The 19,532-nt window shown below is 41.7% G+C and overlaps 1 protein-coding gene across 4 annotated transcripts in view; it reads left to right on the forward strand.

The window, feature by feature from the left end:
- Positions 1–19,532, forward strand: part of MTCL2 (microtubule crosslinking factor 2) — a 54,384-nt gene that overhangs the window by 25,934 nt on the left and 8,918 nt on the right. For 2 of the 4 annotated variants that reach the window (XM_072111849.1, XM_072111846.1), the window contains exons 6-12: positions 4,760–4,891; positions 7,018–7,143; positions 8,337–8,567; positions 10,720–10,809; positions 11,176–11,328; positions 14,483–14,728; positions 18,101–18,160. In XM_072111849.1, the coding sequence (XP_071967950.1) occupies positions 4,760–4,891; positions 7,018–7,143; positions 8,337–8,567; positions 10,720–10,809; positions 11,176–11,328; positions 14,483–14,728; positions 18,101–18,160 (1,038 nt within the window). The remainder of the gene's footprint in view (positions 1–4,759; positions 4,892–7,017; positions 7,144–8,336; positions 8,568–10,719; positions 10,810–11,175; positions 11,329–14,482; positions 14,729–18,100; positions 18,161–19,532) is intronic. The other 2 variants (XM_072111847.1, XM_072111848.1) reach the window with 2 other exon arrangements.

Genomic DNA, 19,532 nt, shown 5'->3' on the forward strand with positions numbered 1-19,532 from the left:
TAAAGTCAGGCCAGAAGAACTAGACCAGCAAACAATGGTAAGTTAGTGTTATGGTACTGTGATGGCTTTGTGTAGACCACACCAGTAGATACAGAAGCCGGACTATAAACCTGTAAAAAACCTCACAAGTTGCCACGCCCTGCTGTATACTACACTTTTTGGACGTTCTTGGTGTACCACCAAATTCATAGATCTTGTCTCTCCTATTAGGGCGAGTTTTCTTGCAGGCTCCTAATCCTGCTTTGGCTTGCACATATAAGGTGTCCGTACGCCATTAATGGCTTCCAGCCATACGGATTCTAGGGCACAGTTAGGATATCTATTGGATAGTTGGCCAACCCCAAAAAATAGTGGCTTTTCCACTTTAATTTTGGATGGATACCTTTTAGAAACGCTGTACCTAATTGTTTCTGGTGTAAATTTCAACCAGGATTCGGATATCTAAATTGCCACGGTAAACAATGGTCACACAATATTCTTAGACTAGAATATGAAAATCTTTTAGATCTTTTCTAGTTGTAAATATTCCCTCATTTAATCTTTCTATTCTTCTCCATAGTACTTATCACTACTTGTTCCAGGAATACGCATAATTCTCATTCAAAGGAGTCATTTAAAATATAAGCGAATGTGTAATAGGTTGTTGTAAAATGTTTCTGTTGTGATCATGCAGAGTTAAAATGCTACTGGCCCTTTAAACAGTATGTTGATTTCCTCCGCGTGGAGCAGACACAAGACAGAAGATTGGTCACATGTCCTGCACCTGCCTGCGCAGGTCATGTGATCACCACTATGTTTGGCTGTAGTTGGTTGGTTGCATTGCATCCAGTATGGCCAGTGTTGTGGTGAGACGTGATCTCAGTGGGACAATCTGCAGTGATGGCTGTTACACATTACTATGGTAACAGAGAAGGACAGTCTGTTACATAGTCACTGGGAGCAGAGCATGAGAGGAAGGAGCGGTTACTAAGAACTGAGGGATCATGACAGTTGTAGTATCCAGTGGCAGCCATCTTGTAGATAACTCCGCCTTCTTTATAAAGCCCATAAAATGTTTTGAATAATAAAAGCAAACTATATTAGCTCCCTTCTGTTATTTATGTAATTGAGTTTTGTTGTATTCATTTATTTATAGCATTATGGGTTTTCCTATCAGACGTTCATATTCCTGAAATACCCTTTTATATGTTGGTCCGATAATTAAAACAATAATATATTAGAGTAGATTATCTCAGACACCAGTCTGTACGGTCTATTAACATCTAGTACACTTCCCTGCTTTGACTCTTTTGTGCTCCAAATTTTATGATCAGGAGATGTAGGTGTAATTGGTTTAGAGCAATAAAATCCTTGTACTGCAATAATAATGTCTCAGCCCATTCCCTCAGACCCTTTGTGCCCGCAGGCTGAAGTCGCAGCTAATTATTGCAGACATTACACTCCAAGGCTCTTTGTTCTTCAAGGCGTGAAAGATTAGCTGGACAAATGCCTTGCTTGTATGGATTTGTTAACTGGTAAGGAGGTTTAAGCATAGCCCTAACCTGGGAATTAAACATTTTTACTAAAACTTGTATGATCTACATACCAGGTAATGCCCTGTCGATAATGGTGAGATATAGTCATATATAGAATGGCTTGACCATTATATATTCTTTTACCTCTTGTGTCACCCCACTCCTCCTCATAAACTGTAAGCTCTTGCGAGCAGGGACCTCACTCCTCTTGTTCCATACAAATGTTTGTGCTCTGTCATGTTTTATTATATTTGTATTTGTCCCCTATGTTTTGTAAAGCGCTACGTAATATGATGGCGCTATATAAATAAAGATTATTATTATTATTATTATATAATTGCTAGGGTTATGATGGAGGAGTGCCATACATGAAAATTATATCATAAAAACTTGGAAACTGTCAAAATTGTAGTTTTTTTTTTTTTTTTTTTAATAGCGCAAAGCTATTATATTTCCCCTAATCTCTTATATTTTTGTCTTATAAAACGTATTGACGTATTGGGTGAGCCGACATCTAAGTGCTAAGTTGGGATCCAGAAATAAATTGTCAACAATAATGTGTTGTTGTCATAAGCGTTCTCATTATCCTTTGCAAGTCCATGATCGCCCTATATAATTTCCCTGTTATCCCATGATCTGCTGATGACAGGAGATGTGCACAGATAATAATGGATCGTTCTTTGTCATTAATATATATACCTGCAGTGAATATACCAATCACACAAATATATATACATACAGTGAATATACCAATCACACAAATATATATACATACAGTGAATATACCACCCGCACAAATATATACACATACAGTGAATATGCCGCTGGCACAAATACCGTATATATTATATGATGTGTGTATCTGCAGTGAATATATTGCATTCAAATACATGTCAGCCATAAATATTCCATACACATAACATTGGAAACCTTTTTCTTATTTTCTAACGTTTTAATCTGTTAACCTGCTATTAGCACCCAGAATATATGTTCATATATATATACACACGCTTATTTATAGCGTTACTGTATTGCAATTGGGGAATAATTACAGGGTTTCTTTATAACTTTTACTCAAATCTTGCCATAGTCATAGAAAATATCAGCCACTTTTGCTCCTCATTTGAACATACAATACAACAGTTTTCATTGTACTCAAGAGACTGTCTGCAAACCTTGGCCTCTATTTCGACACCATATTGTGTAAATCTCAGGCAGGCTCATTTGTGGTTCTGCACCCGTCTGGTTGGTTGTGTGTACATGTAATTTTAATAAGACATATTTAAAGCCTTATTCGCCATATTGGAATTGTTGAAGGAGCATTTTCGGTGACAGATGTCTGCTCATTTCACAGTCCCCCTCTGATCTCTTGTGTGAAAACAGCAGAAACTAATGGAGATGCTTTTGTTAAATACTTCATAGTACAATGAGAAAACAAGCAGGCACTTGGTAAAAGTAACATCATAGACGGACAATCCATGCGCCTAGGGCACAGCATCTGTCAATAGGCTGGACCTCCGAGAGTATAACTTGTCTTTATAAAAAAATAACTACAGAATCGGGGAAGTAGCTTGACATCTTGCCTAAAGGGAAGAGGTCGCCAGAAAAAATATATTTTTACAGTATTTTTCATATTTGATAACATATCAGTTATCTATATTGTGATAAAGAAGTACTTTGGCTACTAGGCTTCTGTAGGGTTACTACGCAGCAGTCATCACATTTACATCACTGACCGGATTACTAAGGATATCGCTCCTCTGTAGAAAAATAAAATAGCCTCCGATACAAACAATAGATGATGTCAAAGCTTATTTATACTTCATATCTGCTTAGAAACTATCTCTACAGACATCAGTGAGTTGGCTCCAGACTATTGCTGGCTGTGGCCATGAAGCTGCAGTAAAGCAGAACACGAAATGCTGTTACTAGAGCTCAGGCAAGATGGCAGCTCCCGTGATCATGGACAGAAAACCTGTAATAAAAAATGTAAGCTTTAAAAAGAGAGAAGGTATAACAGTATTCGATTTCTGCTGCAGGAAGGGCAGGGTGGAGAAGTTGTCCTACAGCTGGAGATATACAATGGTTGGAAGAAAGTAGACCTTATTGACGGGACTGGTGATAAGTGTCTGATTTCTGGGGACCCCCATTGATGATGAAGAGCGGTGTGCCCGGTCTGAGTCATAACGGAAAATGGTGATATAGAGAGCAGTAATATGAAAAAACTAACTATTCCTGTCGGACCAAACTGTGTATGATTGCCATGAATGCTTGCTGTAGAATTGTCCCAAATGTGGCAGTACCAACTAGTATTTGGGATGTAGGACTTGGGCCCCGAGTACCACTGTATATGTGGCACAAATTGTGTCAGATCACAGCGACCATTGACTTCTATCAGGGCCGGCTCCAGGTTTCAGTAGGCCCCTGGGTGACAGAGCCTCCGTGGGCCCCTTTGCAGTGAACTCATGGCGGCATTAAAATATTCTGAATCTAAAACAGTCTCCTGTTCTTTAAAATATTCCCTAGTTTATTCCCAAATGGCCCCCTGCACGGTTATTTTATATGCAGCTCTGGGTCCCACACTTGCTCAGTTCAGAAGCCGGCCATGACGTTAATTATGCTCGTTCAAGGACCAAGCCAGACGACCACACCTTTAAGTATAGGACAGGTCCTATCACACACACCCCTCCCCCCCCCCCCTTAATTCTCCTCCTGTCCAAAAACGGGGCACAAACTGGTGGTGTGCATGAGGCCTTAGGGGCATTCAGTGAAGGGGGATTGAGGATACGTTAGGTGCACACTCTAGTTACCCAGAGTTCTCCTTTCCTGCATGTTGCTAGACTTCAGAGCTAATCTTCCTCTACCTCCTGCTCCCTAAACCTCGCTCCCTTGTTCACTGCATGGGCACCATAACCGGTGTTTGCACATCTTCTTCCCTTCTTTTTCTCTTCCTGTCTTTTTTCCCCCTTAACAATCCCCCAGCCCACGTGTCTACTCATTGCGTGTTTTCTTTTCCTCTCCACCTTGTCTTTCTCCTCCGTCTCCAAACTCTTCTTTATGTTCCTCCTTTTTTTTATTATGTAATTTTGTTTCCCTTCTTCCATTGTTTTTGTTGATTTTTCTCATTTGATTACCTTTTTATTTCATATTTTGTCTTTTTTGTTTTTCTTTGTGTTTCTTTTTTTTTCCCCCTTTCCACTTGGCCTTTCTTGTTCTGTTCTTCATTAACTCGCCCATGCATGCAGCAGCCTGAGTGTAGGAACTGTCGTGGGAAGGAGCTCACTTGTTGGGAGAAGACCGAAAACTCCCATAACACTGACCAGACCAGAGGCCTTAGAGGCTATCAGCCTGAAGACAATGAGTCGTACGCTGCAGAGGTAAGTCTATGGTATAAGCACCATCCTTAAATGTGAAAAGTGGTCAAAAACTGTGTTCCAGTCATTTTATAGTCACATTGGAAAATTGATCTAAGAGTACAAATCCAAGGTTAAGGGGAATCCATCATCAACCATAATAAACTGCAGGCGGTGCCAGGTATAGACCCTGGAGAGCTGTGTAACCTTACCTTAGTGTTTGTGGTAAGTAGCAACAAGACTGTGAACAGTGAATTCTTAATCCAGGTTTGCTGCACCTGTAAGTGCTTGGGCTGGATCTTTCAGCCTGAAAAGCGTTCTGCATTTTGCAATGAACTACAGCAAAGCCCCTCCCCTCTGCTCTGTATCCAATCAATATCCTGATACAGCTCCTACTCTTAGCACAGTGCAGAGAGCAGAAAGCTCTTCAGGCTGAAAGGCCCAACCAGAGCCCTTGCAGTAGCTGGATTATAACTTCACTTCCCACAGCCCTGTTACTACTAACAACTTACACAGAGGTGTGATCACACGGCTTTCCAGGGACAATATTTACTGACACGGTCTGCAGCTTTGTGTGGTCAAAACTGCGGACAGATTCCCTATTATGCGACTGAGCTGCAGTACCAGGCACAACCCAAGGACGAATTTTCTAGTTCTGTACTATCCCTAAGCTTAAATAAGCCTCATGTGCAGGGTTATGTAGGACCAGGATAGATAATTTCCTTCTTCTTGCGTGACTAACTCTGTGGTGATGTAAATATCTGTTCATGCTTCACAACATTCCCGCCCTTATCTGCACAGCAACAGTGATGCATGGATCCGATCGGAATAGTACAAGCCTAGGAGTATTGGCTGTATCCCACACTGCACTGCCTAGCAACTGTTCTTTGTTGCCAAGCAACCTTGCTACTATCCGAGTCTCTGGATGGAAAAATATGCCGATCTGCTTAACAGCTGTTTTAACCATTTCACCTTCCGAATTATTACGTCTGAACAAATTGTGTTTTCCTGCTGGGTTGTGAAATGTTCAGTTTTATGAGATTGAAGGGTCTGTGGTTAAAATGAGAATTTTTACGCTGTTTTTTTTGTTTTATCATTTTGGGTAGTGTTTTTAGCTGTGGTGTTTTATGCGTTTTTGTATTAATTCAAGTTCAAGCGTCTTCTGAATTAAACTTGCTAAATATTATGGGAACTAAATTCAGGAAACTTCCCCCTTCACATCACCATATGTATCTGTGTGAAAGGAGCTATTTGTCACCTACCTGATCCAATACCCACAGGTGCAGTGAAGGAAGCAGAGACTTCTCAAAAGTTATTGTAAAACTGGACTGTAGAATTGTGTCTGCAGCCCTTATGGAGGTGAATGTGTCTACATGGTAACAGACTACAAGCAAAGTGTAGTCAGCTTTTGCAGTCGCACTTCCTTTATCCTTTCCTTAAATCCTTCTACACTAGCATGCATTTATTAGGTTAGTAAGAGTGAAGGTTTTTATGTGGGTCCTCTGCTTTGCTGCATTTGTCCAAAAATGACTTTTACTCATCCTAGATTTCCAGTCAAAGATCAGGAGAGCTCCAGCTCGCACATCGGCCTGCATGCCCCAAACGTCTCCGTAGAAGCACCCTGCGCATGCGTCAGCGCAAGCCATGTAGCCCTTAATCACACTGACGCTGCTCTGTTTAAATTCCCGCACCCAGCTGACCCCACAGGTGCACACCATGCATGCGCCAGCAGTGTACACGGCGCCGATGCCAGTAGGAGCTAGCCGGCATGCACGGACATATGCACAATTTGCACCTATGGAGACATCTGGGGACACGCAGGCCGTTTAGTGTGCCAGAATTTCCAACCGATTATTAGTGAAGTGTAGCTTTGACCCATGCGCAGGGACTGGTTTACCAGCCAGAGTGGAGGCGGGGAGCGAGCTTGACTGGACTCTCCGCCTCCTTGACTGAAAATCTAGAAAAAATAAGTCAATTTTGGACAAATGCAGCAATGCAGAGGACCCACAGAAAAACCATTACGGCCCCAACCTTTTAGATGGCAATTCTAGCGACAGTGAAAGACCTGCCCAAAAAATGAAATTTGACGTATGTTGATCTATAATATAACAAAGTTATATTAATGGTTTAACCCTGTTTCTTCCATGAAGATTAAAGACCTGCAACTGGTTCTGTCTGACGCCAATGAGACCATACAGGGGCTGCAGGAACAGCTGTCGCAGGAGAGACAATTACGGAAAGAAGATGAGGATGTCTTCAACCAGAAGATTGCGCAGGTCACTGTCTGAGGAACTTTTGTCATTGTATCATCAAGTTTTAGTATAAAATTATCCTTATGTGTTCCAGCTATGATCACAGTTCTTTTAGTAGCCGTCAAACGTTAGACGTTTATAGTATTCATTGCTATTTCTTAACCCGAAAGTGATTGTTTCCACTAGGCTCTGTTTAGTTATTATTGTTCCTTCTGTAACATCTGTAGGTTTCCTGACCTACATCTATGGTTCAGTATCGCTTTATTAAATGTTGTAGGTAGCGGTTTAGATAATGCATTGGGTGGGCAAAAGAAATACCTGAGGATATGAGTGCATTATGCTATGAGTATACAAAGCAGTGACCAGTCTTCACTAGTTCACAGCTAGTGAGCCAATCTTAGGGGACCGGTCATTGACCAGGCATTCAACTTACAATAGCAAATGCCCCAAAAGTACATATAAAACTTAACGTTTAATAAATCAGAGTTAAAAAAATCGTCTGGGCGTTGAAAAATTCAAATTCATTTGAGAGCAAAAATATCCTCTAAGCATACAGCAGGGCAGAAATGGGAGAAAAGCACAGTAGTAAGGTAGGTTTGGTCTCACCAGTCTTCATCCAGGGGTGTAGGAGTAGGGAAGTCCGATTGCGACGGTTACCTATTTAACCCTACTATAGCTTGATTCCTAGCCCCATGGAAAAAGCTCCCAGTCCTTACAAGGGCTGTCCCCAATCTGCCCCTAAATGCAGGTAATATGCCCTCAAGCTAAAGCGTACATGAGTATCACTTCCCTATGCGTTTCGTGTATCGGAACAACGTTTCGTGTATCAGGGGAACAATCAGATAATTGTTAGTGTTGAAGATACTCACTTAAGTCTAGAATGGACATCGGTCCATAATAGTGCAGGGAGCGGGCAGTGGCTCGTCTGTCCCGTGCAAGCTTGGACCTATTGTAAGCATTATGCTATGAGGTATAACATGACCGTAACATGTAGTAAGAACATAAACTAACTGAGTGGGAGGCAGACAAGACAAGAAACAAAAAAGGGTGAAGGGTAAGAGGTTGGGGGATAGAAAGCTAAAGGGGATACATCGGCATCCTAGACATGGTGCGGTCAGCCAGGTGTCTGTGCTGGATGTGGATAGGAAAAGAAGCTAAGGGAACCAGATTGTATGGAATGACTCAAACCCAACTTTCTACATCCTTTAATTCTCCAGCTGAAGGAAGATCACCAGAAGTTGCTTTTGAGACGGGAGTTTGAACTCCAGAGTTTGGGCCTGCAGAGTAGGTTGGAGCAGAAATTCTGGAGCCAGGAGAAGAACGTCCTGATGCAGGAGGTGCAGCAATTTAAACAGAGTTTCTTCCTGACCTTCATGAAGCTCAAGTGGTTTCTTCAGCGCTGGCGGAAAGGCAAGGTCCTCCAGAGCGATGGCGAGGATTTTCTGGAGGCAAGTATGATACGTGCACAAGAAAACCTCAAGTACTTTTCTCAATGATAGTACAATTTGTAAAGCAGACTGCCCAGAGACATCAGTACTTGTATCAGCCGAGTCCTGTAGTTTAGCTCTTTGCAAATTGCTCTGGAGATGTCTATTCATGTCTATTAGGAAACAAAAAAGCTAGCTGCTGAATTACATCGGTCCTTTCCTTCATGTCTGCTCTGATACATTGTAATCACAATTAAGTAAATGCTTTATTAATTTAATATATATGAACGGAGCAGCTGCGAAGTCTCGTTAGAGAAGGCGGTGCCTCTAATTGTTCTTGAGCTGGTTAATTGGTTTTCTTACGCGTCTTATAAGAATTATACCGCAAATGGGTATTGTCATGCTAAGTAGCTGGCTAATCACAACATGCCAGCCTAATACCGCTTGATGTGTGTGCCTGATAATGTTATGTACAGAGCTGAGAGCGCAGGTTAGGAAAACAGCGGAGACCTTTTGGCGAACAAAGGCTTAAAAAATATTAGGTGCAAATTAAAGGTGCCGATGGGTACGCTCTCTGTAATTAAGACCTAGTAATAGAATAGCCACCCTGCTCACTTGTCACGTGATTAATCACAAGGCTCCGTCTTTCTTCTGCCCAGTCACTGCGATCTATATATAAACCAGACTGCATTCGTCGCATGAGGCTTTTACAGCACTCGGTGGGGAGCCGCGGCTCGGGATGGCACTGCCGCCTCCGGCGTTGTGTTTCTCTGCCGGAGACAGCTGCTGTTGTGGATGAATCTCTGCATGTGACTAAACCTATTCTACAAGCTTCACCACCGGGCAGCATAGCCAGGGTTTTATTAGACTAATGTGGATTACATTGACGGCACAGGAGCAATCTGATTATCTGATGCTCAGAATTACAGGGCGGCAGCATATGCCACTTAAACCGTCACAGGGGCGAATGATATGGAGAATGGGTTAAAGGGTCAGCGCCTCTGAAGAGTCTTCCAGGGGGAAGAGACATATTAAGTGTTTTGTAGGCTCAATCTCGCTGAGCAGCGATGAATCCTTTATAATAGGGGGTTTGTTCAGGGGTTCAGAGGTTAATGTCACTGTTCTGTTTGATGTATTTGTATGTGCCACAGTCGCTATATTCAGAGGTACTTAAAATTTTCATTAGCCCCTTTTGGCTCTGTAATATGGGAGGCTGCAGGATAAATGTATTTAATGCCGCCTTTTTTTTTATTATGGTAGCCATTGCCAGATATTAAATAGTTATTGAAAACATTTTTTTTTTTTTTTTTCATCTAATTTCACTTATCTTAATATCTTTTCTTTACTTTTCTCTATTCTCTCATAGAAATGCAGGAATTACATGTTGTGGTGTAGAGGCACATAACTTTTACTACTTGAAACCTGTTGGCAATGTAAACAAAAAATAGGCCCTGTATATGGCGCTGCTGTCAAAGAATTAGAAGAAGAGATAACAGCTATATTATTTATATATTAATGCGTTTCGGGCTGATCACCCTTCCTTATACGTATGTACCCAAAGCAAAGTACCGTAACACCTAGCCATCGAGGTCAAGTGGAAGGGGTTGACCCAGTAGAGATTAAGAACATTAACCAATAAGACTACAAAAATAGACAAAAAAATCCTTCTCATTAGATAAATGAGGGACATATGACTACAAAAAAATTGTCATTTGACCACAAATAGAATTTAATAAAAACCTTCCTGGTCCCGATAATAAGCTGTCAATGGTAGCCATGGATTTCTTGGTAAAAGTCAGAGTAAGGAAACCTACACATGAACAAAGCCAAAATCTGCTGTGAAACGCGTTGAAGGATCAGTCATTTACAGAAAGGGCCAAAAGATGAACTGCTTTTAGTGTAGTCGTGTCGTGTCATGTCTCGGTCTTGTGTACATCTGTCCTAAATCCTGACAGGACTCCTAGGAGACACTTAGAGTCCTGATTGACAGCTTTCCATGTAGAAGAAATGCGGGTGGGCGGGGCCATCACCTTGCCCCGCCCACACAATCAGAACTGTTACCTAGGAGTGCTTCTTTTTTTATATTCTTATTATTTAATAATACGATTAGTTACTTGGATATTGTAAGGTGTGCGCTGCAGGGTGTTAACTCTTTCTCTTCCTCACATTGTAGGTAAATAGCGTGAAAGAACTGTACATGTTGATTGAGGAGGAAGAATTAAATCTCCCATCCTGCGATGGAGAAACTTGGCCCCAGAATATGGTAAATATGGAACATATTCTCTTTTTAACCATAGATCTGAGCCCCTGGGGTTCATATTTACCTTCTGTTCAATGAATCTCTATATTGATATTATGTAAGATGGTACAATATCATCTCCTGAACCATATTCTAGGTTCTTACAATAAATTTGGAGACTGGTAGAAGATTGAAGTTACCTTTTATTGTCTCTGTATGACCTCTTTTTGCATCATCTTTGTATGCAAGGCATCAGCCACAGCATTTGTAGAGGATCATTGATTCGCCATTGATCACATAGATCGCTTCACCATGAGTATGACACATGTATAGTCTGGATACACGTTTGCACAGTTTATCTGACGGTTGGACCTGACGTTACCTTTGCAGACCATAGAGTCTATGAAAACCCTTTCTGATGTCAAGAAAATCCTTAAAGACCTTTGCAATGAGTTGCAGGAAGAAAGAAGAGGAATGAATGAGCTTCAGCAGCAATTCGCTAGAGCGAAAGCAGCCTGGGAGATGGAGAGGACTGAACTCAAGGTGGGTTCTTGTTTCCTTGTCTTTCTGCTTCTTGTCTGGTTTAAAGGAGTTGTCCAGGATTGAGTGGGAAATCTGTATATTATATGCAGTATATTTCTTACTACAAATGCATACTCCTGCTGTAGTAGCGTTTGGGGGTGGGTTATGTCGTGGGGTTTTCTTTTTCTGTGTGTTGTTAAACTGAAAAAGTTCAATAAAAAAAATTTGGATTAAAAAACAAAAAATGCGTATTAGGATTCTAGTTGCTCATGGACGCGGCTGTGAGGTTCAGTGCACCTTATTGCCCTGCTTCCCTGTGAATCTGGGCAATATCAATGAAGGCTGCGTGTATGAGAGGGGTGCACAAGACCTATGAATCCTATGGTGCACCACGACGCTCATTGACTTTTAAATTAAGTTTTCTTTGTGTTCAGGTAATGAATTTTTATAAAGGGTGGCTTAGTGGTTAGCATTACAGCCTTGCAGCGCTGGGGACCTGGATTTAAGTCCCAGGGTCAACATCTGCAAAGAATTTGAATGTTCTCTCCATGTTTGTGTGGGTTTCCTCCGGGTTCTCCAGTTTTCTCTTTCCACTACAAAACATACTGGTAGGTTGATGAAATTGTGAGCCCCATGGGGACAGGGACCGATTTGGCAAGCTCTGTGCAGCGCTGTGGAATCAGTGTGCTATATATATATATATATATATATATATATATATATATATATATATATATATATATATATATATATATATATATTTTATTTATTGGCTTCAATATGCATAGTTTGTATTTGAGAAGGTAATTAACAGTCCCTCTAAAACCATTAAGGCCTATTGCCTGAGAGTGTGTTTGATGCGTGCATGTTCATTCCGTCCTTGCATGAGCCAAACTCACTTGTGGGCAATAGGCCTAAATGTCCCTGTAACTATTGCATAGTATGACGCCATGTCTAGGACAGCATTTTAAGCTTCTAGATCAAATGCAATGTAGAGTCGTTGGTAATTAGAGGGTGACTATCGGACCACACTTGGGTAATGTTAGTGCTCATAGCCTGTTTGTGCATGTTGTGTTTTGCATCCTCTTTACTTCTTGCCTACACTACGGATGTGGAGGAGCATTTCCTTGTCGTTGTCCTAACCTGTTCCTCCTACACCGCCTGTCATAACACACTTTCCCCCTCTCCTGTCTGTACTTCTCCCCCTGTGTCCCTGTGGTATTACCCACCTCCGCTTCTTCCTGCCTGCATTACCGTTGCATTGTTCCTCTGCTAGTTGTCCTAAAATCACAGCAGTTTCACTTAAAACCCAAAAGTTGTTCTTTTTTTTTTTTTAACCAAAATCACTGCTTCCTGTAGCATCACCAAGAGCAAAACTACTAATTATGTCCTATATTCTGTGCCTGTCGTCTGGCAGCCACTACGAGGTTTGCCACGTGGCCACTTGCCTGCTTCAGAATATTCACATACATTGTCCACTGAGGTAGATCTAGTGAAATAAGTCTCCTCCAGTCCAGATACTCACACAGGGCAAATATCTTGGACTTTGATCCACCACATATGCAGCAGGGACCATCAAACTGCTATTGGAAGTTCGGGTGCATTAATGAGTTGCAATTCCTGAGACAACCTTTAGTCAGGAGTGGCACTGTTTAGACAAAGCAGACTCTTCTTCCCAACCTTGAATAACCCTTATCTGCTAAAAGCACCTATAGCTGATATTTATGGTCAGTTTAACTATAACCTATTGAAATCTACAGCAAACACATTCATATCCTATTCCTACTAGGGTTTATGCTTTGTAAAGCGCTACGGAATTTGATGGTGCTATATTATTAGGCTACATTCACACTACTGTACCGTAGCACGGCGGGCACACGGCAGCGCTGCTCACCCCCGCTCCTCTCCATAGGGATGTATGCCACACGGTGCCGTAATACGGGAAAAGATAGGACATGTCCTATCTTTTTTCCCGGGAATGGAGTGGTACGGTGCCGCACGTGTGCTGCACCATACCGCTCCCGTAGGGCGCCATGCGCCAATTGCCGTCTATGGAGGACGTATATCGGCCATATATACGTCCCCCTTGTGGCAGTGTGAATGTAGCCTTAGGGTAAATAGCTATAGTATAGAACCATCATATGTGTTACTATAGTATACCAAAATCATATATTAAATTATTAAATAATTGAATATTAGCACATATATTTTTAATATTTATTTAAAAAATATATATTTGAAACCCCTTAAAATGATTCAATAAAAAAAAACATTGAGTTCATTTTCTGATCGCTTACACTTCCTAAGCCGCCATTGTCTACTATACCGCCACTCGCTTATACGTTCTGTGTGGTTAATGTATAGCAATTTATACCGATCTGAATGTTTTACGAGGGTGACAGCTTGTGAGCGGCAGCTTGCTGGATTAATAATACATGTCTGGCTGCTGGTTACTAGATGTATAGTAAATCATAGATCCGCTGAGTGATCTCTGGTCTGTAAGATGCACACTGTCTATGCCTGAATAACCCAATACAAAGCTACCTCGCTCTGACCAGGGGGACACCGGGCCCCCATACTGGGTGCTGTGATGGTCACTTTGGGAATGTGTCATGGATAAGTTGTCTGTTGTGGATATGTGAGAGACTCTGGAAACATGATAGTCATTCCAGGGGTAGGAGAGGCCGGAAACGTGATCACTGCCTTACAAGAGAAGTCATTAGGAAGATGATAGCCATTCATGAAGTAAGATGGACTCATGGACGTACATGATGGATTTTATGGGGGTAACCAAAGTGAACTATACTCCACAGCTGTGTAAACGTTATGAAGCCCCCTATATCTGATGAAAGTTTTATGTAGTCCATTGTTTGGGGCGATGTCCTCCTTACTCCAACCATTCTTTTTCCATGTCAATGTCTGAGAATAAGATAATTTTTCTTTTTACCCCTTTTTGTGCACACAAGAGTCCGTGACAGTACAATAGCTACATGGCAATACAAGACATAAATTTCAATATCCTACTATTCCTCCGAGAAATCTTCTCTTCTAAAGACTAAGGATCTGGGGACGTAGAATAATCGCTTTATGTCACATGTCTTATTTATAGCCTATAATTTTCTGGTTGTGGCAATAACTGGAGTAAATACAATACAGGTTTGTTCTTTTTTTGCAGCTGGAATCTGGGAAACTAGGAGCAGACAGGGCTTCACCCGATATAAAAGCCGCGTTAAAGCGAGAAAGAGAGGATCACCAACATCTCCTGGCCGAGTCGTACAGCGCCGTGATGGACCTGACAAAACAACTGCAGGTCAGCGAGAAAAACTGGGCGCAAGAGAAGGAAGAGATGCTGGCCCGCTTCCAGGAAGAGCGCAAGCAGACCGAAGAGCAAATAAAAGAAATGCAGAATAAACTAAAGCAGGTGAGAGGACCATTGTCAAACTGGGGAGGGAGGCTGTCAGTCTCAAACATTTCTCACCTATTTGAATTAGACCCTCACCGACCAGCTTGTTATCCACTGGGGGATGTCTGCTGGGTTCCCCTCTGATAATGAGAATGGGACCACCAGCAATCTGGAGATCAGGGGTTCGCTTCTCACTAATAGGTGGAGTGAAAGTCGAGCACCATACAGTTGAATGGAAACATGCTCATACTGTGGCTCCACCCATTATCGAGAACCGGGCCCCCTCTCTCCGTAGTACTGTGGGGCCTGTTCTCGTGATTGGTAAGGTCCCAGCAGTTTAACCCCTATAGATCACCTTGTTGGCCTCTATCCTGTGGATAGGCAATAACTTAAAATAGCTGGTACAACCTATAAGACTGCAGCAGAAATGAGGATTAACCCCATTGTCTGCCACTTAGTAGTGTCTATGGGTAGAAGAGGGGAAGGAATAGTTTGTGGCAAGTACAGATGAGCAGTCAGAAGGCTGAAATGTACATCAAGTCATTGCCTCCATGTGAATCGGTTTGTTCCAAATTTGCAGTGCAAATTGAACTCCAATACAAGTAACAGGGGGCGCAAATGTAATGTCCCCCACACCCCTCCCCCACTAAATTAGTTAAATTGTTCCGAAACTTAAATCACACCAAATAAAGGGAAGCAATAACTAAAATAGATTTAAGTTAAAATGAAACTTTATTTCATCAATTTAAAACCAATCCATTAAAAAGACAACACAGGAAAAAACAATCCACCATGATCAAGTAACGAAATATACATAATAAGGCTACATTCACACGAATGTGTGGGGCACATTTTGGCGCACAGGAGAGGTGGAGGGGTGAGCGCTACTTTCATGTTGCTGTAGTACAGGGAAAGATGGGATATATCTTTTGCCCAGGTACGGAATGGTACAGTGCCGCATGTGTGCTGCACCGTGTGCCCATTGCCGGCCTATGGGGGACATGTATATGGCCGCAAGCTTACGTACCCAAACGGTCGTGTGAATGTAGCCCAAGTCCGTTAACCTGTATAGTGGTATGGACGGTCTAGTCCTCAGAACAAGTCAGGGTATTTGCTTACTAACAAGTATTGCACATTACCCAGAGGAATAACCGAGGACAGGGGGCAATGCAGCAAAGGATGAGGCAGCTGTGTTACAACCCATGTGCAATACAATGTCATCTATTAAAGGGATACACTGGTTCTGGCAAATAAATGATATGCTCTACCATGTACAAGTTTAGTCTGAGGGTTCCTGGATGCTGACCCCAACAGACGATGTGAAGGAAGGGGCATGAAAACCTCTGATCAGACCTGTTTAGTTTTATTCCGCTCTCCTGTTCAAAAATAATTGTACACTAATCATTGGATTGACATTTATGGCTTATGGTGGAATGGAGAAGACTTCTATTGGTAGTTGACATACATTCTCAGCCTGTCAAGAATTAGAACTGCTCATATAGGCCTTCCAAGGCTGGCCTCGTACTGCCCCCTATGTGTGTGACTGGCATTACAAGTGCAGTCACACCCCAGCTATTCACAGCTGGCCTCATTGTCCCAGTAGCAATTTTCCAAGCTAAATGGTAAAGCTTAGATATTTATTTTTTCCTTTGAGGTGAGGCACATGTTCCTGAAATAATTAGTCTTTCTCTAAATTAGGTTACTTCACCTCCCTTGGTGCAGTTAGGGGCAGCTTGGTGGTGGTGGTCCCCCATATACCTCAGTGTTAGTAGATGTCCCTGGCTGTATGGGAGCAACGTTCATGAATAATACATGGCCATTCCATCCATGCATCCATCCCATATAAACACAATATTGTATCGGACGAGTCTTTCATCATGAAATGTTCCTTTGTTCCTTTCAAAATCCAATTAGATTGAAGTCCTTGTGGTGTCCTATTATGTCACGTTATTTCCTGGTGACCATTTTTCTAGTCCTGTTCGCAAACATTTCTTCTATTAACCATCCTTATGTCAATGTCCCTCAGATCACATTAAATGGGCAGCCACTTTTTAGGGATGATCTGGCTGTTAAATGGCCTTAACATGCAGGAGGAGATGAGCTGACTGTACATAGTGTCCAATCTGCTGACATTATGTTATAGAGCAGGAGGAGCTGAACAGAATATGCATAGTGTTCTATCTACAGACGGTACGATATAGATTGTATTTAGTGTCTGTAGGCAGCATGTTATAGAGCAGGAGACGCTGAACATAATATGCATAGTGTTCTATCTACAGACAGTATGATATAGATTGTATATAGTGTCATATCTGTAGGCAGCATGTTATAGAGCAGGAGGAGCTGAGCGGGTTGAGACATTAGAAAGTTCCACTGTACCAGTCGATTCTTCTAAACCTCTCCTTATCCTCATTGTACATGTGTATAGAGATGGACGCCTGTCACTTAGTAGTACTGGTGACTGGATTCCTAAATTCAGACTCCGGAGATGTTTGGAAATGTAGGTTATATTAGATCCATTCACACAAAGCTGCATATAATTATGTTGAGCACCTCCTGCTGTGAAGATTCAGTTTTATCTACAGGCCACTTGTAGTGTTATAATATGACGGGTTCCCTTTCATTTTATAATCTTTTGGTGTAAATCCAAAATTGTTGCAAAACTGAACATAACCTTTAAGACAAGCCTTTGTTGGTGTTGTCTACCCTCTACATTACTCTTAGTTTACTACTTGCCCCATTGTGCCCCCCAGAAATAAATGACTTGCATGTAGAACAATAAATCACTCAGTCCTGTACAGGGACATCCTGCGCTGCAATGAGGCTAATCCCCACTTAGTAATCCCCAAGGCTCTTGTCATTGCCGTGTGTTGGCATTTTCTACCCAGCAATAACCTAATTTTGACTGGATTAGATTTGTGAAACCTCCAGTTGCCAAAAAAATATCTAAATCCCTCAATCGCCAGAGGCAGGAATGAAAAAAACTGAGTCCCAGCGCTGCATGATGTCAGATTCTCCACGGCTGCCGAATGGAGTAAATTGTGTCTGGGATTGTGGAGGTAGCGAGAGCCCATTACTATGCGGTTATATTATTATGGTGACGGAGGGGCTCAATAAGATATTTTGCACCTAATTAGCGGAGCGCTATATAACGAGAAAATAAATTTAGTGCTGGGGGAGGGGAGACTCCTCTGTACAGCACCAGAGCACATTTATGGATCCATAAGTCTTATACTAAACACATAATACACAGGTAAAGATCCTTTATCATGTATATAGATTGCCATGCACTGGACACAATGGAGGCATATAAAGGTCTCTTCTATCACATTCCATATACATCGGGGCACGTGTCTGCCGTATTACGTAGGTATCCTCCTCATTTTTCAGAAGGAAGAGGAGTCTTGGATGAGAAGAGGCTCAGAGAGGAAGAGTGGATGCTGGAAGGAGGTGTGGATCTATTGCATCTTACAGAAAGATTGCCAGACCTTGCAACTTTTCATACTGTTTGTAAATCACGAGGTTTAAAGGGAGTGTCCACAATTAAAAAGTTGATGACCTGGATGTTCACTTCACCGATCAGCTGATATCCACATCCAGGGGCAGCTGCAACTGCAGTATATGGAACGGGAAGCAAGAGTTTTGTATACTGTGTCGTAGCCATGCAGTAACCTGGTTCGGCCACTACACAGTGTATGGAGCGGTCTGGTTCAGGCTTCTTATGCTGCTCCATTTTAGCTGGATGGTGGCAGAGAGTTTCAGACCCTTACTGATGTCATACTAAGGACCCACCCTAGTATCTTAATTCTGAACACCCCCTTTAAGTTGTAGTTGTAATGTATTCATGCATTTTCACACAACATCAGGCATTATATTTTTAACTAAACTATTTGCACATTGCTTAAAAGGAAGCTTCTTACATAAGAAATGCAGTCACTTACCCAAAAATATAATTGTTAGTGATATTTTACAGAAAAAACTCCTATTAAAAGTTCAACTTTTTTATTTATTGATATAAAAAGATAACAAATCAACATAACTGCACATAACCATGTTGCTTAGTTAATTAGGCTTTGTACCCTATGGCTTGTATCTCGGCTATCCTCCAAGTAGACAGATGGCCTCCTCATTTATTTCATAGCTGCAGCACATTGTCTCGCAGAGGCAAATTGTACTGAAGTCAAAATACAAAAACAGAAAAGTGAATAAAGTGAATTATTCTTAGGCACAAGATAATTTGCTAATATTTATAGCAGTCAGAGAGCGCTTCTCTTTACTAATACGGAGCACCAAATCAATCCATATGTATTCTAGCAACCTGTATACACAGTCCATAATTTTCTCTAATGGCATTCAGTGTATACATTTGGTGCCCCCTACTGGTGGCTATACACAGCAAGATATTTATCATTTAACTCTGTATACATTCCCTAAATAAATAAATGGAAACACACAGACAAGCATCGTATAGTCGGATATAACACATTTGGACGATGCACAATGGATCGTGCTACATACACAAAGTGAATGTGCCCTTGAAGGCTGTCACTGCTGTGCGTTCATCATAAAGCTTGCGGAAAAATGCATCACTTGTGGAGAGCGATCACAGGATTGTCAAGGGAATAGGTTACAATCAGGATGAAACAGCTGCTCCGTGCAGTAACCCAATACATTCCTTCAGCTGCCGGGCACAAACTCCACATTTCTAGTCCCACTTCTTTCTGAAGATTTTATCAAGTCATGTTCTGTGTCGCTGTACGTTGCAGCACAAAGCCCAATCTCGCCATTGTTTAATGTAGACAGAACCTTTGATCTCCTGAAC

Source organism: Engystomops pustulosus, chromosome 6 (assembly GCF_040894005.1).
Source record: "Engystomops pustulosus chromosome 6, aEngPut4.maternal, whole genome shotgun sequence".
NCBI classification, from domain to species: Eukaryota; Metazoa; Chordata; class Amphibia; order Anura; family Leptodactylidae; genus Engystomops; species Engystomops pustulosus.